Consider the following 19034-nt stretch of genomic DNA (forward strand, 5'->3'; position numbering starts at 1 on the left):
ATTATCATTTAATTAGCATCACGCTCTATGGCCCAATATTGTGGACAGTGCAAGATGAAACAGACATGTTTCTTGTCCTCAAGAAACGTAAAACCTGGGTGGAGTGACAGGGAAACAATCCACTGTAATGTCAGGAAGAATCAAATCAACATTGTAATGCTTGAGCACACAAGAAGAGGAAATTCTAACCATCTAAGAAAGAGTTCATGATGAAATTGATAAAGTTGATATTTGATACATGTGGCCAAGAGAGAATTTTATAATTCCACATATGTGCATGTGGACAAAAGAGAGGAAATAAACAGTTAAACAAAAAGTGTATCTGGAACTCCTTAAAAATTACTGATTAGCCAAAATAAATATGTATATATATTTTATACACACACACACACACACACACACACACACACTACTTCATTGAATGAGAAGATACAATAGAATTTTTTTCTCCTTCATTTCCCTAAAGGAACACATGCTTTGATGGATGCGTAATATGGGATTATGATGGTAATTGACCAGGTGAGCCTGGAATACTTGAATTATGCCTTACCATATATGCTGAGATGCCCTCAGGACAGCTCTACCCATAAATGTAATAGCAAATTGTAAATCAAAGGCTTTATTAGCTGGTCAAATCCCTGATACTCTAATAGAGAGTTTTGTGCTAAGCTTCTGTGAAGCATGAGACCCCAAGCAAGGTCTCATGTTCCTACTTTTACTGCTAGCCAGCTGTAAATCCTGAAGGATTAGAACTTCCACGCATATGAAGTGTGGGAAGAAGAAAGATGACAGGGGGAGTCAAGATGGCAGAGTAGGAGGACACAGAGTTCACGTCTCCTCACAACTAGGGCACCTACCAGGCACTGGTGGGGGACCTTGGACACCTAAGGGGATAGGAGGAACCCCCGCACGACTGGGTAGGACTCGGGAGGGAGGGGAGGAGGAGAAGTGGAGGTGGGACAGGACCGGCACCCCTGAGGGGTGAATGGGGGAGGGGTTCCCATGCTCAGAGGGGCCCACTTACAGCAAGAGAATTAGTGGAGATGGGGATAGACTTTTGGGGGATTGGAGGATGGGAAAGGAACGGGTCTAGCATTTCCCCCCATGTAGTTGGGCCTCAAGGAGCCTGCTGGAGTCCCAGGCCTGAACCTCCACCCTCCGAGGCCACCTCCAGGCACGCTGAGCCTAAGCCCTGCCCCTGCCACCCCTCTCAAGACTTGCATGGGTCCTGAGCATAAGCCCCGCCCCCTAAGCCCTGCCCCCGCCTAAGCCCCTCCCCACTCCCCCAGCCAAAGACTTTTCTGGACCCTCTTTTTTTTTTTTTGCTGCTGTGGTTTTGTTTTACCTTGTTGTTGTTTCATTTATTTTTTTTCCTAATGTATTTTTTACTTTTCTAATTTAATTTTATTTTTTATTCTTTGTTATTCTGCTTTCTTTTTTTTTTTTTTTTTTTTTTGCATGGCAGCACCGAGTCCAAATCGCTGGACTAACAGACAGCCTCAGACCCAAGGGAATATTAATCAGAGTGAGGTCTCCTGGAGGTCCTCATCTCGGCACCAAGACCCAGCTCTACCCAATGGCCTGCAAACTCCAGAGCTGGAAGCCAAAGGCCAAACAACCAGTAAGACAGGAACACAGCCCCACCCATCAAAAAAATGAGATGACAAAAACATATGTTACAGATGAAGGAGGGAGGTAAAAACCTATAAGACCAAATAAATGAAGAGGAAATAGGCAACCTACCTGAAAAAGAATTCATCTTTACTGGTGATAGTAAAGATGATCCAAAATCTCAGAAATAGAATGGAGGTACGGATCAAGAAAATACAAGAAATGTTTAACAAGGACCTAGAAGAACTAAAGAACAAAGAAACAAAGATGAACAACACAATAACTGAAATGAAAGATACACTGGAAGGAATCAATAGCAGAATAACTGAGGCAGAAGAATGAGTAAGTGAGCGGGAAGATAGAATGGTGGAAATAACTGCCAAAGAGCAGAATAAAGAAAAAAAAATGAAAAGAATTGAGGACAGTCTCAGAGACCTAAGGGACCACATTAAACACACCAACGTTCGAATCAAAAGGGCCCCGGAAGAAGAGAAAGAGAAAGGGTCTGAGAAAATATTTGAAGAGATTATAGTCAAAAAGTTCCCTAACATGGGAAAGGAAACTACCACCCAAGTGCAGGAAGTGCAGAGAGTCCCATACAGGAGAAACCCTAGGAGGAACACACCAAGACACATATTAATCAAGCTAACAAAAATTAAATAAAAAGAAAAAAAATGTAAAACAGCAAGGGAAAACAAAAAATAACATACAAGGGAATTACCAAAAGGCTATCAGCTGATTTTTCATCAGAAAGTCTGCAGGCCAGAAGGGAGTGGCAGGACACATTTAAAGTGATGAAAGAGAAAAACCTACAACAAAGATCACTCTACCCAGCAAGGATCTCATTCAGGTTCAACAGAAAAATCAAAAGCTTTACAGATAAGCAAAAGCTAAGAGAATTCAGCACCACCAAACCAGCTTTACAACAAATGCTAAAGGAACTTCTGTAGGCGGAAAACACGAGAGAAGAAAAAGACCCACAAAAACAAACCCAAGACAATTAAGAAAACTGCAGTAGGAACATACATATTGATAATTACCTTGAATGTAAATGGATTAAATGCCCCAACCAAGACTCAGACTGGCTGAATGGATACTAAAACAAGATCCATATATGTGCTATCTACAAGAGACCCACTTCAGATCTAGGGACACATACAGACTGAAAGTGAGGGGATGGAAAAGGATATCCCATGCAAATGGAAATCAAAAGAAAGCTGGACTAGCAATACTCATATCAGATAAAATAGACTTTAAAATAAAGACTGTTACAAGAGATAATGAAGGACACTACATAATGACCAAGGGATCAATCCAAGAAGAAGATATAACAATTATAAATATTTATGATTTAAATAAAATAAATATGATTTAAATATCCTCCCAACATAGGAGCACCTCAGTACATAAGGCAAATGCTAACAGCCATAAAAGAGGAAGTCAACAGTAACACACAGTAATAGTGGGGGACTTTAACACCCCACTTACACCAATGGACAGATCATCCAGACAGAAAACAAATAAGGAAACACAAGCTTTAAAGGACACATAGACCAGATAGATTTGATTGATACTTATAGGACATTCCACCTAAAGCGGCAGAATACACTTTCTTCTCAGGTTCACGTGGAACATTCTCCAGGGTAGATCACATCTTGGGTCACAAGTCAAGCCTCAAAAATTTAAGAAAATTGAAACCGTATCAAGCATTGTTTCCGACCACAACACTATGAGATTAGAAATCAATTACAGGAAAAAAAAACTGTAAAAAACACAAATAGATGGAGACTAAATAGTGCACTACTAAATAACCAAGAGATCACTGCAGAAATCACGGAGGAAATTAAAAAATACATAGAAATAAATGACAATGAAAATATGACGACCCAAAACCTATGGGATTCAGCAGAAGACTTCCTAAGAGGAAAGTTTATAGCAATTCAATCTCACCTCAAGAAACAAGAAAAACCTCAAATGAAAAATCTAACCTTACACCTAAAGCAACTAGAGACAGAAGAACAAAGAAAATCCAATGTCAGTAGAAGGAAAGAAGTCATAAAGAATCAGAAACAAATGAAATAGAAACAAAGAAAACAATAGCAATGTCAATAAAACTAAAAGTTGGTTCTTTGAGAAGATAAACAAAATTGATACACCTTTAGCCAGACTCATCAAGAGAAAAAAAGAGAGGATGCAAATCAATAAAATGAGAAATGAAAAAGGAGAATTACAACTGACACCACAGAAATACAAAGGATTATAAGAGACTCCTACACACAACTATATGCCAATAAAATGGACAACCTGGAAGAATTGGACGAATTCTTCAAAAGGTACAACTTTCCAAGGCTGAATTAGAAAATATAAATAGACCTATCACAAGTAATGAAATTGAAACTGTGATTAAAAACCTTCCAACAAACAAAAGTCCAGGCCCAGATGACTTCACAGGCAAATTCTATCAAACATTTAGAGAAGAGCTGACACCTATACTTCTCAAACTCTTCCAAAAGACTGTAGAGGGAGGAACACTCCAAAATTCGTTCTATGAGGCCACCATCACCCTAATACCAAAACCAGACAAAGATATCACAAAGACAAGAAAATTACAGACCAATATCACTGATGACCATAGATGCAAAAATCCTCAACAAAATACTTGCAAACAGAATCCAACAACACATTAAAAGGATCGTACACCATGATCAAGTGGGATTTGTCCCAGGAATGCAAGGATTCTTCAATATATGCAAATCAATGTGATACACCATATTAACAAATTAAGGAAATAAAACCGTATGAATCATCTCAATAGGTGTAGAAAAATCTTTTGACAAAATTCAACACCCATTTATGATAAAAACTCTCCAGAAAGTGGGCATAGAGGGAACCTACCTCAGTATAATAAAGGCCATATATAACAAACCCACGGCAAACGTCATTCTCAACGGTGAAAAACTGAAAGTATTTCCTCTAAGATCAGTAACCAGACAAGGATGTCCACTCTCACCACTATTATTCAACATAGTTTTGGAAGTCCTAGCCATGGCAATCAGAGAAGAAAAAGAAATTAAAGGAATACAAAATGGTAAAGAAGAAGTAAAACTGTCACTGTTTGCAGATGACACGATACTATACATAGAAAATCCTAAAGTTGCCACCAGAAAACTACTAGGGCTAATCAATGAATTTGGTAAAGTTGCAGGATACAAAATGAATGCACAGAAATCTCTTGCATTCCTATTCACTAACAATGAAAAATCAGAAAGAGAAATTAAGGAAACAATCTCATTTACCATCGCAACACAAAGAATAAAATACATAGGGATAAACCTACCTAAGGAGGCAAGAGACCTGTACTCAGGATACTTGTCCTCTGCCTGCCTTTGGTCTTAGAAAAACTTTAGTCAAAGAATAAATTTAATCAGAGAAGTGAGAAAATGCAGGGGAAAAAGGAAGATAGTCAAGGAAGACAAAACAATAATACTTTAGCCATTAAACCAAGTGAAGGACCTTTAGTTCTTCCTCAAGGGCTATAAATAATATTCTAAGCCATGTCCTTTGAGCTGTTTTGCAGATACTGAAATCCCCACCTGGTGGAAGAAGTTAACTGTACATTGCCCAGAAGCATATAGACCCCAGACCAGTTGGAACCAGAAGGTTGATGATGCTGACTTCCAATTACCTCACCACCAATCAATCAGAAGAATGTCCACGAGCTGACCACGCCCTGCTCCTTGAACACTGTAAGACTCCTCACCACCCCCTCCAAGGCAGGACACGCAGGCTTGAGGGCACTAGCCCGCTGTCTCCCCATTTGCCTGGCAAAGAAATAAAGCTATTTCTTTCTACTTCATCCAAAACTCTGTCCCCGAGATTTAATCCAGCACCGGTGTACAGAGGTCGAATTTCGGCAACACTACCAAGTCAACTAAGATAGCTTTGTGTTATATAAAATGTTGAAACCAGAATATAAAAGCAGTCTAATTAGATGAGTCATCAGGGAAAGAAAGTGCGCTAGAGAATCACCTGAACCTACAAGAGACACTGCATGAATGAGAAATAACTTGCTTAATTAAGCAAGTTAATTAATAATTGGTAGTGGGAATTTCGTGGCAGTCCAATGGTTAGGACTCCGTGCTTCCACTGCAGGGGTTCCAGGTTCGATCCCTGTTCAGGGAACTGAGATCCTGCAAGCCACGCGATGAGGCCAAAAAAAAAAAAAAAGGCACTGGTGGTGGTTGTTACTACAGCCTCACTTAACCTAATAGGACAGGAACCAGAATGTACCCCCCTCCCCATATCCCTCAGGTAGATTAGAATATTCATGAATTAGAAGCCTGACCACAGGCCAGAAATTCAACTCTGTGTACAGATGTATGAGCCATGGTTGTGAGTGCTTTTTCTAGAAGTGGACGGTTGTGTTGCTCCCAGTTGGAAGGGTGTGTGTGACGCTGAGTAGAAAGGTGGCAATCAGAGGGAACGCAAGCCACTGAATTTTAATTTCCTTCTTTCTTCATACAAACACTTACCTCAGTCTTTCCTGTGTATCTCATCTGGAAATAGAGGAAAATGTTTTACTTGAGGCTAAGTGAATGAGGACATGATATAGGGGTGATCTGAAGCAGTAAAAGCAGGAGATGACAAGGCTGCTTATGCCTAAGCCCGTCTCCGCTCCTCTGCAGGCAGTACCCCGGCTGGGCTTCTGCAGATTCTCTCGGAGATGAACGAGAGCCCACGAGGAGAAGAGAACTCTGGGGCCCAGAGAACACAGATTAAATTGGGGCTTGTGCTTGGATTTAGAGGGAAGGGGAGTTATTAGATGGCAAGCGGTGGTGAGGGAAGATTGGAAGATACGGATGCTGAACCAGAAATTTAGGAGGGCTCCCTTTTACTTTTTCCGGTGTGAATGTGCCTGAAGCCCATACACTCTGAAATCTGACTTGACTACGTCGTAACCGTAAGAGCTAATGCTTTTTGATTGCTTGTTATGAGCCAATTTTCTAAGCACTATATGACTGTGTGGGGCAGGAGGAGGGAGAGAGAGAGAAAGAGAGGAAGAGAGACAGAATCATCAGAACAACGCTTCACTGTAGATACCATTGTGACCTCCCTTTTACAGGTGAAGTAATGAACCAAAGGTCACAAGTAGTAAATCCATAGGCTGTGCTATTTCCATTGCACTACATTTCTTACTTGAGAACCCTGGAAACTTTATTTCTACACCTTTAACATCCCTGTAATGATAAGATGCACAAAAGGTCAAAATAACTGAAGAATTGTATTATAACTTTGGTACCATCTCTTCAAAAGAAGTCAGTGGTTTCGTATATCACAAGCAAGGAATGACATGGAGACCATCTGTAGGAAGAGGTAGCCATGTCAACCAAGAAGAGGAAGCAATACCAACCTGGGAATCTCCCTTGTCAATGGCCTCTGATACATCCTGAATAAATCGAAGCCTCTGATTGGTCCAGTTGGAAACTTTGTTGAGTCATTTTCTGTGCTTCTTGTCAATGTCTACAGTGGAAGGATCTGAGCTTCAGAGGCTCATCAGAGAAAATAGACATTTCTGGGGAGACAACTAATAAAGGGAAAGGTCATGCCCTGGTTGCTTTCTCCCACATTTTTGTTTTTGTGTTCTACTTGTATGAGTTTGAAAAATAAAGTGGGGCATTTTCATCTATGTCTTCCCGTCTGACTTCAGCCAAGAGCCCTACCTAATAGAGACATGGGCTTTTCTGTGATTTTCCCCCAAAACTCATAGTTTGCATCCCTCTTTCTCATTCCCTCCCCATTCCCTAGGGAGTGAGAGAAGTTGGGTGTGGTAGATGTGGTTATTCTTTGAGGTGGTAAAAAATCATTCTCCTTATTACCTGACAAAAATATATCTTCCAGGGGGGCTTCCCTGGTGGCGCCGCGGTTGAGAGTCCGCCTGCCGATGCAGGGTACACAGGTTCGTGCCCTGGTCAGGGAAGATCTCACGTGCCCCGGAGCAGCTGGGCCCGTGAGCCATGGCCGCTGAGCCTGCACGTCCGGAGCCTGTGCTCCGCAACGGGAGAGGCCACAACAGTGAGAGGCCCGCGCACCGCAAAAAAAAAAAAAAGAAAGAAAAAAAAAAGATATATGTATCTTCCACTTTTATCTTGGTGACTTTATTAATTTTTATTGAGATATAATTAACCTATAACACTCTGTTAGTTCCAGATATACAACATAGTGTTTTGATATTTCTATACATTACAAAGTAATCACCATGATAAGTCTAGTTACCATCTGTCACCATACAAAGTTATTACAATATTATTGACTGTATTCCCCACCCTGTACATTTCATTCCTGTAACTCATTTATTTTGTAACTGGAGGTTTATACCTCTGAATCTCCCTCACCTATTTCACTTAACTCTCCCCAGCCTCCTCTCCTTTGGCAACCACTCTGTATCTATGAGTCTTTCTGCTTTGTAATTGTTTGTTCCCTTGTTTTGTTTTTCAGATTCCACATGTAACTGTAACCGTACGGTGTTTGTCTTTCTCTGACATTTCAATTAGCATGATACCCACTAGGTCCATCCATGTTGTTGTTATGTCACAATTTTATTTCTTTTTTATGGCTGGATAATATTCCATTGTATATATGTACCACATCTTTATCCATTCATCTATCGATAGACACTTAAGTTGTTTCCATTTGTTTGATTTTGTTTTCCTTTCACTTAATTCACTTCATTTCATTCTTTCCTTTCATGGATGTAAGTAACTGAGGTCATGAATTCTCCTCTGAACATTGAGGAACTATATCCCAAAAGTTTGATATGTGATTTAATTGTTCATTTCATTCTTTCCTTTCATGGATGTAAGTAACTGAGGTCATGAATTCTCCTCTGAACATTGAGGAACTATATCCCAAAAGTTTGATATGTGATTTAATTGTAACAGGGAAGAGCAAAGTCGGACTCCATGTTGGATCTGTTTCTTTGATTTTAAACTTTGTTTTTCGTTGCTTTTGTTATTATAATCATATATAACGGCCTCAGGGAACCCTGCCCATCTGCCTGAATGTTATAATTAAGTGCCTTTGTTCGGCTCCCAGGGAGACAATCGGACTCTGCCCACCTGTGAATGGCTGCAGAAAAGAAGAAATTAACACATCCCCTTCCCGAAGCTGGCCAAGCCAGGCAAAACTAATGGCCTTTTAACTTTACTTCCTCACCTCCTCCCCCTCTCTGTTCTACAAAAGAAACTTCCATCCAGACCCTGATAAGATGGTTTTGGGGGGACCCCAGTCCCCCATCTTCTCTGCCGGCTTTCTGAATAAAGTCGCTACTCCTTGCCTCAACACCTCGTCTCCCGATTTATTGGCCTGTTGTGCGGCAAGCAGAGTGACTTGGTAACAATTTTTAATTGTCATTTTTCTAGAAAATCTTCAGTTGTTTGTTTGTTTGCTTTCTCACTCTCTGGCCCAAGAGAAAGACCATTTCTTTAAGTTCCTATGTGGAAAGGCATTTACCTTTTCTGACCTGATTATTATCAAGCTTGCTCCATTATAGTCAGAGAATAGTATCTGTATCATTCCTATTTTGGGGAAATGATTGAGTGCCAGAATGTGTGGTCTATTTTCATTAATATTTTGCTGAAACTTGAAAAATTATGTTCTCAATTTTCAATGAAGAGATTTCAATATAGAGCCATCAGATCTAATTTTTGACTATGTTAGTAATATTTTCTGTGTTCATATTTACTTGATTTGTTTAGTCCTAAGAAAAGTGAATTAAAATCACCTGTTACTACATTTCTGAATATTTTCCTGGTATCTACCTTCATTTCTGCTTTGTGAGGGTTACTTATATGCTATTTAGAACTTATATATTTCTTAGACATGCATTTTGAGTTTTACACTCTACATTATAAAGTGTCTTCTTATCTCAACCAATCTGGGGAGATTGGTCTGAATTTCACCTTGTTTAATAAGACTGTGGCCTCTGCTTTCTTTACGTTTGCATTCTCTCTTTATGCCTTTGTCCATCATTTTATTTATCGAATAAATGAACAGATCTATTTGAGTCACTTTATTTTTAGGCATGTCTTTTGTATATTGCAAGCAGCAGAGTTTTTCTTTTAATCTAATCTGAAAATATTTTTAATTTTAGTATTTTAATGAGTTAAGTTCATTTACAATTATTAATATGGCAAATAGTTCAGTGTAATTTGGAGATTATTATTTTCTGTTAAATATGATGTTTATATGAGTATTTCTTTTTTATTTTTTTTAAATTTTTTTGGCTGCGTTGGGTCTTCATTGCTGCATGTGGGCTTTTCTCTAGTTGAGGCAGGTGGGGGCTACTCTTCGTTGCAGTGCGCGGGCTTCTCATCATGGTGGCTTCTCTTGCTGGCTCTAGGTGCTTCACGGGCTCTAGGTGCACAGGCTTCAGTATTTGTCACTCACGGGCTCTAGAGCGCAGGCTCAGTAGTTGTGGCGCACGGGCTTAGTTGCTCCGCGGCATGTGGGATCTTCCTGGACCAGGGCTTGAACCTGTGTCCCCTGAATTGGCAGGTGGATTCTCAACCACTGCACTACCAGGGAAGCCCCGACTATTTCATTTTTAAAACCTTTCACTATGTCTTTTTGTGGTTTTCTAAGTTGCAGTTTTTCAGATATTTAGGAAAGTGTATATGTTGGGATTGTCTTGATAATTTTATTTTTATATACTTCAGTTAGTTCCTCTCTTCTTTAGATAGTTCCTATTAGTTTTCTGCTATAAACATCAGAAAGCAAGCTTATATTCTCTCCCTTTCTCTTCCATTGTCTTTGTGCGTAACTCTGTACTCTTACATATGTTCTAAATACAACTGCTTGATTTATCAGTCTTAGGGCTACCTTTTGACTCTCAGATATTAAAGACTAGGCCATCAGCAAGCTTATTCTATGTCCTTACTCATTCTTCCACTTAATCTGTAATTATTAAGAAATGTGTTTCGATTTATCAATTTCTTCTATAATTTGGCATACAGATCTAGATATAGATATTTTTTTGCCCACGCTGCTCGGCTGGTGGGATCTTAGTTCCCCTACCAGGGATTTAACCCCAGCCCTCAGAAGTGAAAACCGGGCAGTCCTAACCACTGGACCACCAGGGAATTCCTGTGGTCTATATTTTCTTACCTATATCTGACTTTATTACTAGGTGCAGACTCATTCAGTTTTAGTATAATGTCCTGGTGACTTCTTGCTATCATTATGCATATTTTAATTTATTTATTTTGTAATATTTACTTATTTATTTATTTTGGCTGTGCCAGGTCTTAGTTGTGGTGTGCAAACTCTCAGTTGCAACAAGCATGCAGGATCTAGTTCCCCGACCAGGAATCACACCTGGGCCCCCTGCGCTGGGAGAGCACAGTCTTACCCACTGGACCACCAGGGAAGTCCCATTACGCGTATTTTTAGATGTCAACGTACATGAACTATCTTCTATTAGTGTTAGCTTTACACATCGTATTACACATTTTGATTTTAACCTTTTCAAGTATTTAAGTTTTCTTTGTGACTCATGTGAAGGGCTTATAACTAGATTTTGTGATAGTATTAATCCAATCTGAGAACTTCTTTCTTTTAACTTCTAAATTTAAGTTATTTACATTTCTGTGACTACTAAGCTGTCTGGATTTGTTTCTATTATCACATATTGTGCTATGTTCTTTGCTTCCTTTATTGTCCTTTCGTCACTTACATTAAACTAATTAAATATTCTAAGTAATCTCTAATTTCCCCCTACTGGCTTAGGAGTTTTAATTTTTATTAATTAAGATTTACCGCTACGTTTTTAACATGACTGCCTAATTTAGCAACATCCGAAGTTAATCAATATCTCTGCCCTCCTGCTAAATACGACCAAGACTTCAGAATTCTTTTACTTTATCTGCCTCAATCTCATGTTATTTCTGATTATCGCATCATGTTCTTAAATTTAATTGTCATTATTGCCAGTGATTTTTGTAGTTATAGTCATTTTTCATTCCTCAGTCTGATTTACCAATATTTTAGACAGGTTTCAGTTAATGATGGTTGTGGTGGTGTGTGCACACGTGTGTGTGTTTACTCATCTTGGCTTATTGCATCTCAACTTTTCTTTCTGGGTTCAGTATCCTTCTTCCTTAAGTGGTAACAAAAATAAACCAAATGACGACTTCAGTACGATGCCACTTTTTATCTATAAGAGTCACAAAATCTAAAAATTTTACAACGCTCTGTGTTGATGAGAATGTGGGGAAAGAGATAAACTCATATACTGCTGATGGAATTCTGCATTCATACAATCTCCATGACGGTAATTTTCCAATATCTATCAATATTAATAATACATAAACATTTAGACTTGGCAACATCCTCTTTAGGATTTTATCCTAGTCCTATTCTCGCACATGTGTATAACAATGTCTATACAAGACATTGCTTATAATAGCAAAAGACTTCTGATAGCCTAACTACTCGTCAATAAAAGGAGACAGGCTAAATGAAATATGGTACTTCCATAAAATAGCGTACATTAGAGCCATATATTTCTAAAGTTTAAAAAGTAAATTTCAGGACTTCCCTGGTGGTGCAGTGGTTAAGAATCCACCTGCCAATGCAGGAGACACGGGTTCGAACCCTGGTCAGGGAAAATCCCACATGCCAAGGAGCAACTAAGCCCATGTGCCACAACCACTGAGCCCACATGCCACAACTACTGAAGCCCGCGTGCCTAGAGCCCACGATCCGCAACAAAAGAAGCTACCACAATGAGAAGCCCGCGCACCGCAACGAAGAGTAGCCCCCGCTCGCTGCAACTAGAGAAAGCCCGCATGCTGCAACGAAGACCCAAAGCAGTCAAAAATAGATAAAATAAATACATTTATTTAAAAAAGTAAATTTCAGAACTGGGAATTTAGGGGGCTGCTATTTGTAATAATAGGGAGCGAGAATATATACATATATATGCTTAAATATACAGTACATTGTTTCTCTGGAAGGATAAAGCTTGAAGTGTGGATCGCCAAAGCAAGGGGTACTGGCAAACTGTGGGGAAGGATGGGAGTGAAGCTTTCCTCCGTAGACCATGTTGTGCTTTTTGAATTGTAAACCACATTAATTAATGTACTGCTTATTAACATGAATCGTATCTTTAAAAAAAGAGAATAGTAAGAGGGTAAGTGGATACAGGCAGTATAGCAAACTCTTTTGAGGAGTTCTGTTGTAAAGTTAAGCAAAGTCCACCTTTTCCTAGCTCTGTGTCCCAGGCAAGTGAGTAAATGTTTCTAAATCTCCACTCTCATTCTTAGAATTGGGATAGTAACACCTGCCACATGGGATTATCTTACAGATAAAGTAAGACGGTATATGGCAGGCACTTAGCACAGCAGAAGCACACAGAGGGCACTCCGTGAATGATTACCATTGATACTGAATTATTACAATTCATAAAAGCCCTTGAAACTCTAGGTTGAAGACTCAGTCTTTCCTAGGGCCAGCAGGTGGCATCGGACCCAAGTGAATGGATGCTCCTTTCACTCAGCGCCCAAAACAGATTTTTGTTTTCCTTATTCCCTTGTCCTTTCCCCCCCAAATTCTGACTCCACACTTCCTTCCCCTGAACCACGACTGCCGTGCAGACTACAAGGGGCTGCCCCACTTGGCTGGGGTGTAAAGTACTTTAAGTTCAAAGTTATTCCCGCACTGGGCAGAGCAGACGGGGCGGGAGGTTGTTTGGGGCTCCAAAGTAATCTGAGAGTTTCCTAATGTTCCTCCTCTCCATTCGTATCTCGCTTTGGAAAGAGTAGTACATGGCTGAGCAGGAAAGGCACTGAAGTTAAGTGACAAGAAAAAGGGGAAATTAAGGGGCGGAAGTCAAATGGTGATGGGTAGTAGGAGGGGGAAATGAAAAGAACTCTGGACAAATCAGAATTACTAATGTCTGTGGTTACCAGGCAGACCACACTTGTAAGGATTTGTTGAACACTCTGTCGGGGAACATTGTTCTGTGTCCCTGAAATAAGGCGTACCTGGAAGTTTCCCTGAGATGACAAGTTTTCATGACCGCTTATGATCCTAAGTTCTGCCGTATCTTCCCGTACTGCCCATCAGGCTGCCTGAGTTTTCCTCCCAGCTCTGTCACTGATTAGCTGTGTGATTTCAGGCCACTTTCCCTATCTGTAAAGTAAGATTTGACAGCTATACTATTTTTAAGATGTCTTCCAAGTTTAAAGTATTTTGAGTCAATGGGTGTAATTTGTACTGAGGACATCAAAGATAAATAGATCTTCTTCTGTGAGGACTGTAGTTTCCATAAGGTAAGGAGATACAGAAATTATCATTCCTACTTTACAAATAGAAGGACATTTGGTGGGGAGGGGAAGGAATCAGGCCAGCCTCCTGTCTCTCCCAATGCTTATTTCACCCTTGGTGAAATTTGAGAGATAAACAGGTGTGGAGCAGTAGGACAGCAGCAGGATTAAGCAAAGGTTTATCTGCCTAAGAAGTTCCTTACTCTGGCCTCACCTTGCTCCCAACAGTTGCCAGGCAGAAACACAAAACAAAAACAAAAACAAAAATTTCTGGTGAGCTCATTGCTAGCCGGGAAAGTACCTGCTATTTCTGGGAAAGTGAAAGTTTCAATTTCCTAGAATAGGAACCGTCCACTTTAAGACCCTTCCAATAACCAGTGACATGCACAGCTTTGGACTTTCCACGATTTGTATGTGTAGGGAGGATTAAGATGGAAGACAGTAGAGGAAGGAGATTTATTCATTTACCCAACAAACATTTATTTATTGTCCACTATGAATGGAGCCCTGTGCCAGGTAGTAGATATAAAGCTTAATAAGATAGACGGCCTCCCCCGCAAGGGCTCATGGTCTCGTGGAAAGACAGAGGTCTACAGTGGGCGGTGGAGAGTTTAATAGGGACTGTGACAGAGGTAAGCCCCAGCGGCACAGCAACGAGAGCACGTAGACAGGGCACTTTCTCCAGACTGAGAAGATAAAGCAAGGCTTCTTGGGAGACTTGAATCCTGAGTTGAATCTTAAAGAACTGGGGCAAATCCAGGAGCATCATTCACCGAACGGCAGGAAACAACATATTCAGAGGCACAAAGGCATCAGGAGGGCAGGAAGTTTGTTGTGGATAGAACTTAATCCAACAAGAAAGGGTGAGACAAACGGGCTAGAAAAACTGTCTCTGAGGAAGATGTGAGCAGAAAAAGGGGTGAAGACACAGGGAGGATTTTACAGGAGTGGCATCATCTTATGTGTCTTTTAGAAAGAAGAATGACTTTGTGAACAATGGCTGGAAGAGGTGCACCAAGGGTAGGGGAACCTCTCTGAATATGAGATCATCTCACACAATGAATGGAAGTTACAAGAACGAGATCAGAGAGAAGATAAGGGATTCAGAGCTTTTCGGAGCTAGAAGTGAAAGAGCTTTACTTGATCTGATTATAAAGTAGATTATGACACAAGATGCAACATAATGTATTAGTTGAGAGCGTGGACTCTGGGGTCAGGCCTGGATTCCGAGTCCAATTCCACCACTGTGCAACCTTTGGGAAAGTCCTTTAATCTCTTTGAGACTCAGTATTCTCATCCATAAAATGGGGATAATAACTAACAATCTCAAAGGGCTGAGGATAAGGATTAAAAATGATAATACATGAAAAAGGCTTAGCATAGTTCCTACTCTGTACACAGTACACAGTACACAGTACACAGTGACTCATCAATATTTTATTCATACTGTTAATTAGGGAACAGTCCTCTGTCCCACCATACCCTAGCTCCCCAACAAAATATCAGGTCCTTGTGGGAACGGGGAAGGATACAGAAAGGCAAACTCATGAATATTTATGTCATACTGGTTAATATGTATCTCAAAGAACAATTCAAAGGCTAAGACAGCCAGCAAAATAGTCCCTGTGATTATCTCTGGGATGTGAAACAGTGTGTAGTTTTACTTTTCTCCTTCCTGCCTGTCTCTATTGTCTACGTTTCCTATACGAATGTGTGCTGTTTATATGAGGAAAAAATACTTTGAAATGTACTTATGATGCCACAGTACAGTACTCGGCACCAGGCAAAGCTCTGTTCATCAAGGAAATAAGGTCCCTGGATACAGAAAGCAACCCCCTGCCCTCCCATGGCCCCAACAAAAGTACACATGGTCTAAATCTCCATCATCGTGCCTCCAGCTCCAAAAACCACCACCCAGGGGAACACCCCCAGGGAAAGCCAAAGCAGGAGTTACTCTGGGTCACTGAGATGGCCCTGAGAAGGCTCCAGCATCTCTGGGGTCTCAGTCCTCCTGTTCTGCTGCACCAGGCAGCAGTAGGGGTCCTGCCCCTCCATGAGCTGCACGTGGTCCTGCAGCTCTCCCTGCCTCAGCACCAGGATCTGGTCGGCGCTCAGAACCGTGTGCAGCCTGTGGGCGATCACCAGCACCGTTCGGTCCCCGCGAGCTTTCCAGTCCTGCAGCTGAAGGGGGAGGATCGTAACACCTCAGAAAGATAAGAATGAGATGGACTCCACGGCCCCACTGGGCACCATCTCTAGTGACTTAGGGTAGAGAAGGCATGAAACACGAGAAGATAAGACAGAGCAGGAGGGAAAGGTCTGCGCTGCCCTCCTCTCTCAGAGGGGCTGTGGCAGCTGGAGGATGGGACGGGAGACATGGCGGCATCAGGGATGTCCCCACACCACCCCCACGTAGCCTCCATTCCATCCCAGCCCTAAGAAAGGTCCCACCGCCCCTGCCCCTCCGAGCCCAGTACTCACAGCCTGCTCACACTCCACGTCCAGGGCACTGGTGGCTTCATCCAGGATGAGGACCCGGGGGTCCCTCACAAGGGCCCGGGCGATGGCCAGACGCTGCTTCTGTCCCACAGCCAGCTGGCTCCCTTTCTCCCCCACCTCTGAGGAAATCGAGAAATCCCTCTCCTCACACACAGGTGACCACGACAACATCCTCCTCACAAGCACAGCTGGTATTTCCACAGCCAACAATTAGGCGGATGAGGGCCCGGAGAAGGGGAGGGACCTCTAGGGCTGCCCGTGTAGATAGAGCATCATCACCCTGCCCTGCTCTCCAGGAACAAAGGCTCCTGAGCTGGACAGGCAGCTACAGAACTCCTGATGCTGGGGAGGGAGGTGAGTGGGTTTGGCTGAAGGTACCTGTATCCCTAAAGCAATTAGAGAAAGAAGAACAAAAAACCCCAAAGCTAGCAGAAGGAAAGAAATCGTAAAGTTCAGATCAGAAATACATGAAAAAGAAATGAAGAAAGCGATAGCAAAGATCAATAAAACTAAAAGCTGGTTCTTTGAGAAGATAAACAAAATTGATAAACCATCAGCAAGAATCATCAAGAAAAAAAGGAAGAGGACGCATATCAATAGAATTAGAAATGGAAAAGGAGAAGTAACAACTGACACTGCAGAAATACAAAGGATCATGAGAGATTACTACAAGCAACTTTATGCCAATAAAATGGACAAACTGGAAGAAATGGACAAATTCTCAGAAAAGCACAACCTTCCGAGACTGAACGAGGAAGAAATAGAAAATATAAACAGACCAATCACAAGCACTGAAATTGAAACTGTGATTAAAAATCTTCCAACAAACAAAAGCCCAGGTCCAGATGGCTTCACAGGCAAATTCTATCAAATATTTAGAGAAGAGCTAACACCTATCTTTCTCAAACTCTTCCAAAATATAGCAGAGGGAGGAACACTCCCAAACTCATTCTATGAGGCCACCATCACCCTGATACCAAAACCAAAGATGTCACATCTTTGTTGATATGACAGAAAAGAAAGAAAACTACAGGTCAATATCACTGATGAAACATAGATGCAAAAATCCTCAACAAAATACTAGCAAACAGAATCCAACAGCACATTAAAAGGATCATGCACCATGATCAAGTGGGATTTATTCCAGGAATGCAAGGATTCTTCAATATACGCATATCTATCAATGTGATAAACCATATTAACAAATTGAAGGAGAAAAAGCATATGATCATCTCAATAGATGCAGAAAAAGCTTTCGACAAAATTCAGCACCCATTTATGATAAAAACCCTCTAGAGAGTAGGCATAGAGGGAACTTACCTCAACATAATAAAGGCCATATATGACAAACCCACAGCCAACATCGTTCTCAATGGTGAAAAACTGAAACCATTTCCCCTAAGATCAGGAACAAGACAAGGTTGCCCACTCTCACCACTATTATTCAACATACTTTTGGAAGTTTTAGTGACAGCAATCAGAGAAGAAAAAGAAATAAAGGGAATATAAATCGGAAAAGAAGAAGTAAAACTGTCACTGTTTGCAGATGACATGATACTACGCATAGAGAATCCTAATGATGCTACCAGAAAACTACTAGAGCTAATCAATGAATCTGGTAATGTAGCAGGATACAAAATTAATGCACAGAAATCTCTTGCACTCCTATACACTAATGATGAAAAATCTGAAAGAGAAATTAAGGAAACATTCCCATTTACCATTGCAACAAAAAGAATAAAATACCTAGGAATAAACCTACCTAAAGAGACAAAAGACCTGTATGCAGAAAACTATAAGACACTGATGAAAGAAATTAAAGATGATAAAGACAGATGGAGAGATATACCACGTTCTTGGATTGGAAGAATCAACATTATGAAAATGACTATATCACCCAAAGAAATCTACAGATTCAATGCAATCCCTATCAAACTACCAATGGCATTTTTCACAGAACAAAAAAAAAAATTGCACAATTTGTATGGAAACACAAAAGACCCCGAATAGCCAAAGCAATCTTGAGAAAGAAAAACGGAGCTGAAGGAATCAGGCTCCTTGACTTCAGACTATACTACAAAGCTACAGTAATCAGGACAGTACGGTACTGGCACAAAAACAGAAATATAGATCAGTGGAACAGGATAGAAAGCCCAGAGATAAACCCACGCACCTATGGTCACCTTAACTTTGATAAAGGAGTCAAGAATATACAATGGAGAAAAGACAGCCTCTTCACTAAGTGGTGCTGGGAAAACTGGACAGCTACATGTAAAAGAATGAAATTAGAACACTCCCTAACACCATACACAAAAATAAACTCAAAATGGATTAAAGACCTAAATGTAAGGCCAGACACTATAAAACTCTTAGAGGAAAACATAGGCAGAACACTCTATGACATAAATCACAACAAGATCCTTTTTGACCCACCTCCCAGAGAAAGGGAAATAAAAACAAAAATAAACAAATGGGACCTAATGAAACTTCAAAGCTTCTGCACACCAAAGGAAACCATAAACAAGACCAAAAGACAACCCTCAGAATGGGAGAAAATATTTGCAAATGAAGCAACTGACAAAGGATTAATCTCCAAAATTT

At 40.7% G+C, this 19034-nt stretch overlaps 1 protein-coding gene across 1 annotated transcript in view; it reads right to left on the reverse strand.

Annotated features, from left to right (window-relative positions):
* Positions 1 to 15351: 15351 nt before the first annotated feature.
* The window catches only part of TAP2 (transporter 2, ATP binding cassette subfamily B member), a 14215-nt gene continuing 10532 nt past the window's right edge, over positions 15352 to 19034 (reverse strand). The window contains exons 11-12 of the mRNA XM_024765912.1: positions 16416 to 16552; positions 15352 to 16115 (exon numbers count right to left, since the gene is read on the reverse strand). Coding sequence (XP_024621680.1) covers positions 15885 to 16115; positions 16416 to 16552 — 368 coding nt within the window. The 3' untranslated portion in view covers positions 15352 to 15884. The remainder of the gene's footprint in view (positions 16116 to 16415; positions 16553 to 19034) is intronic.

This window comes from Neophocaena asiaeorientalis, unplaced genomic scaffold, assembly GCF_003031525.2.
Source record: "Neophocaena asiaeorientalis asiaeorientalis breed wild unplaced genomic scaffold, Neophocaena_asiaeorientalis_V1.1 scaffold46, whole genome shotgun sequence".
NCBI classification, from domain to species: domain Eukaryota; kingdom Metazoa; phylum Chordata; class Mammalia; order Artiodactyla; family Phocoenidae; genus Neophocaena; species Neophocaena asiaeorientalis.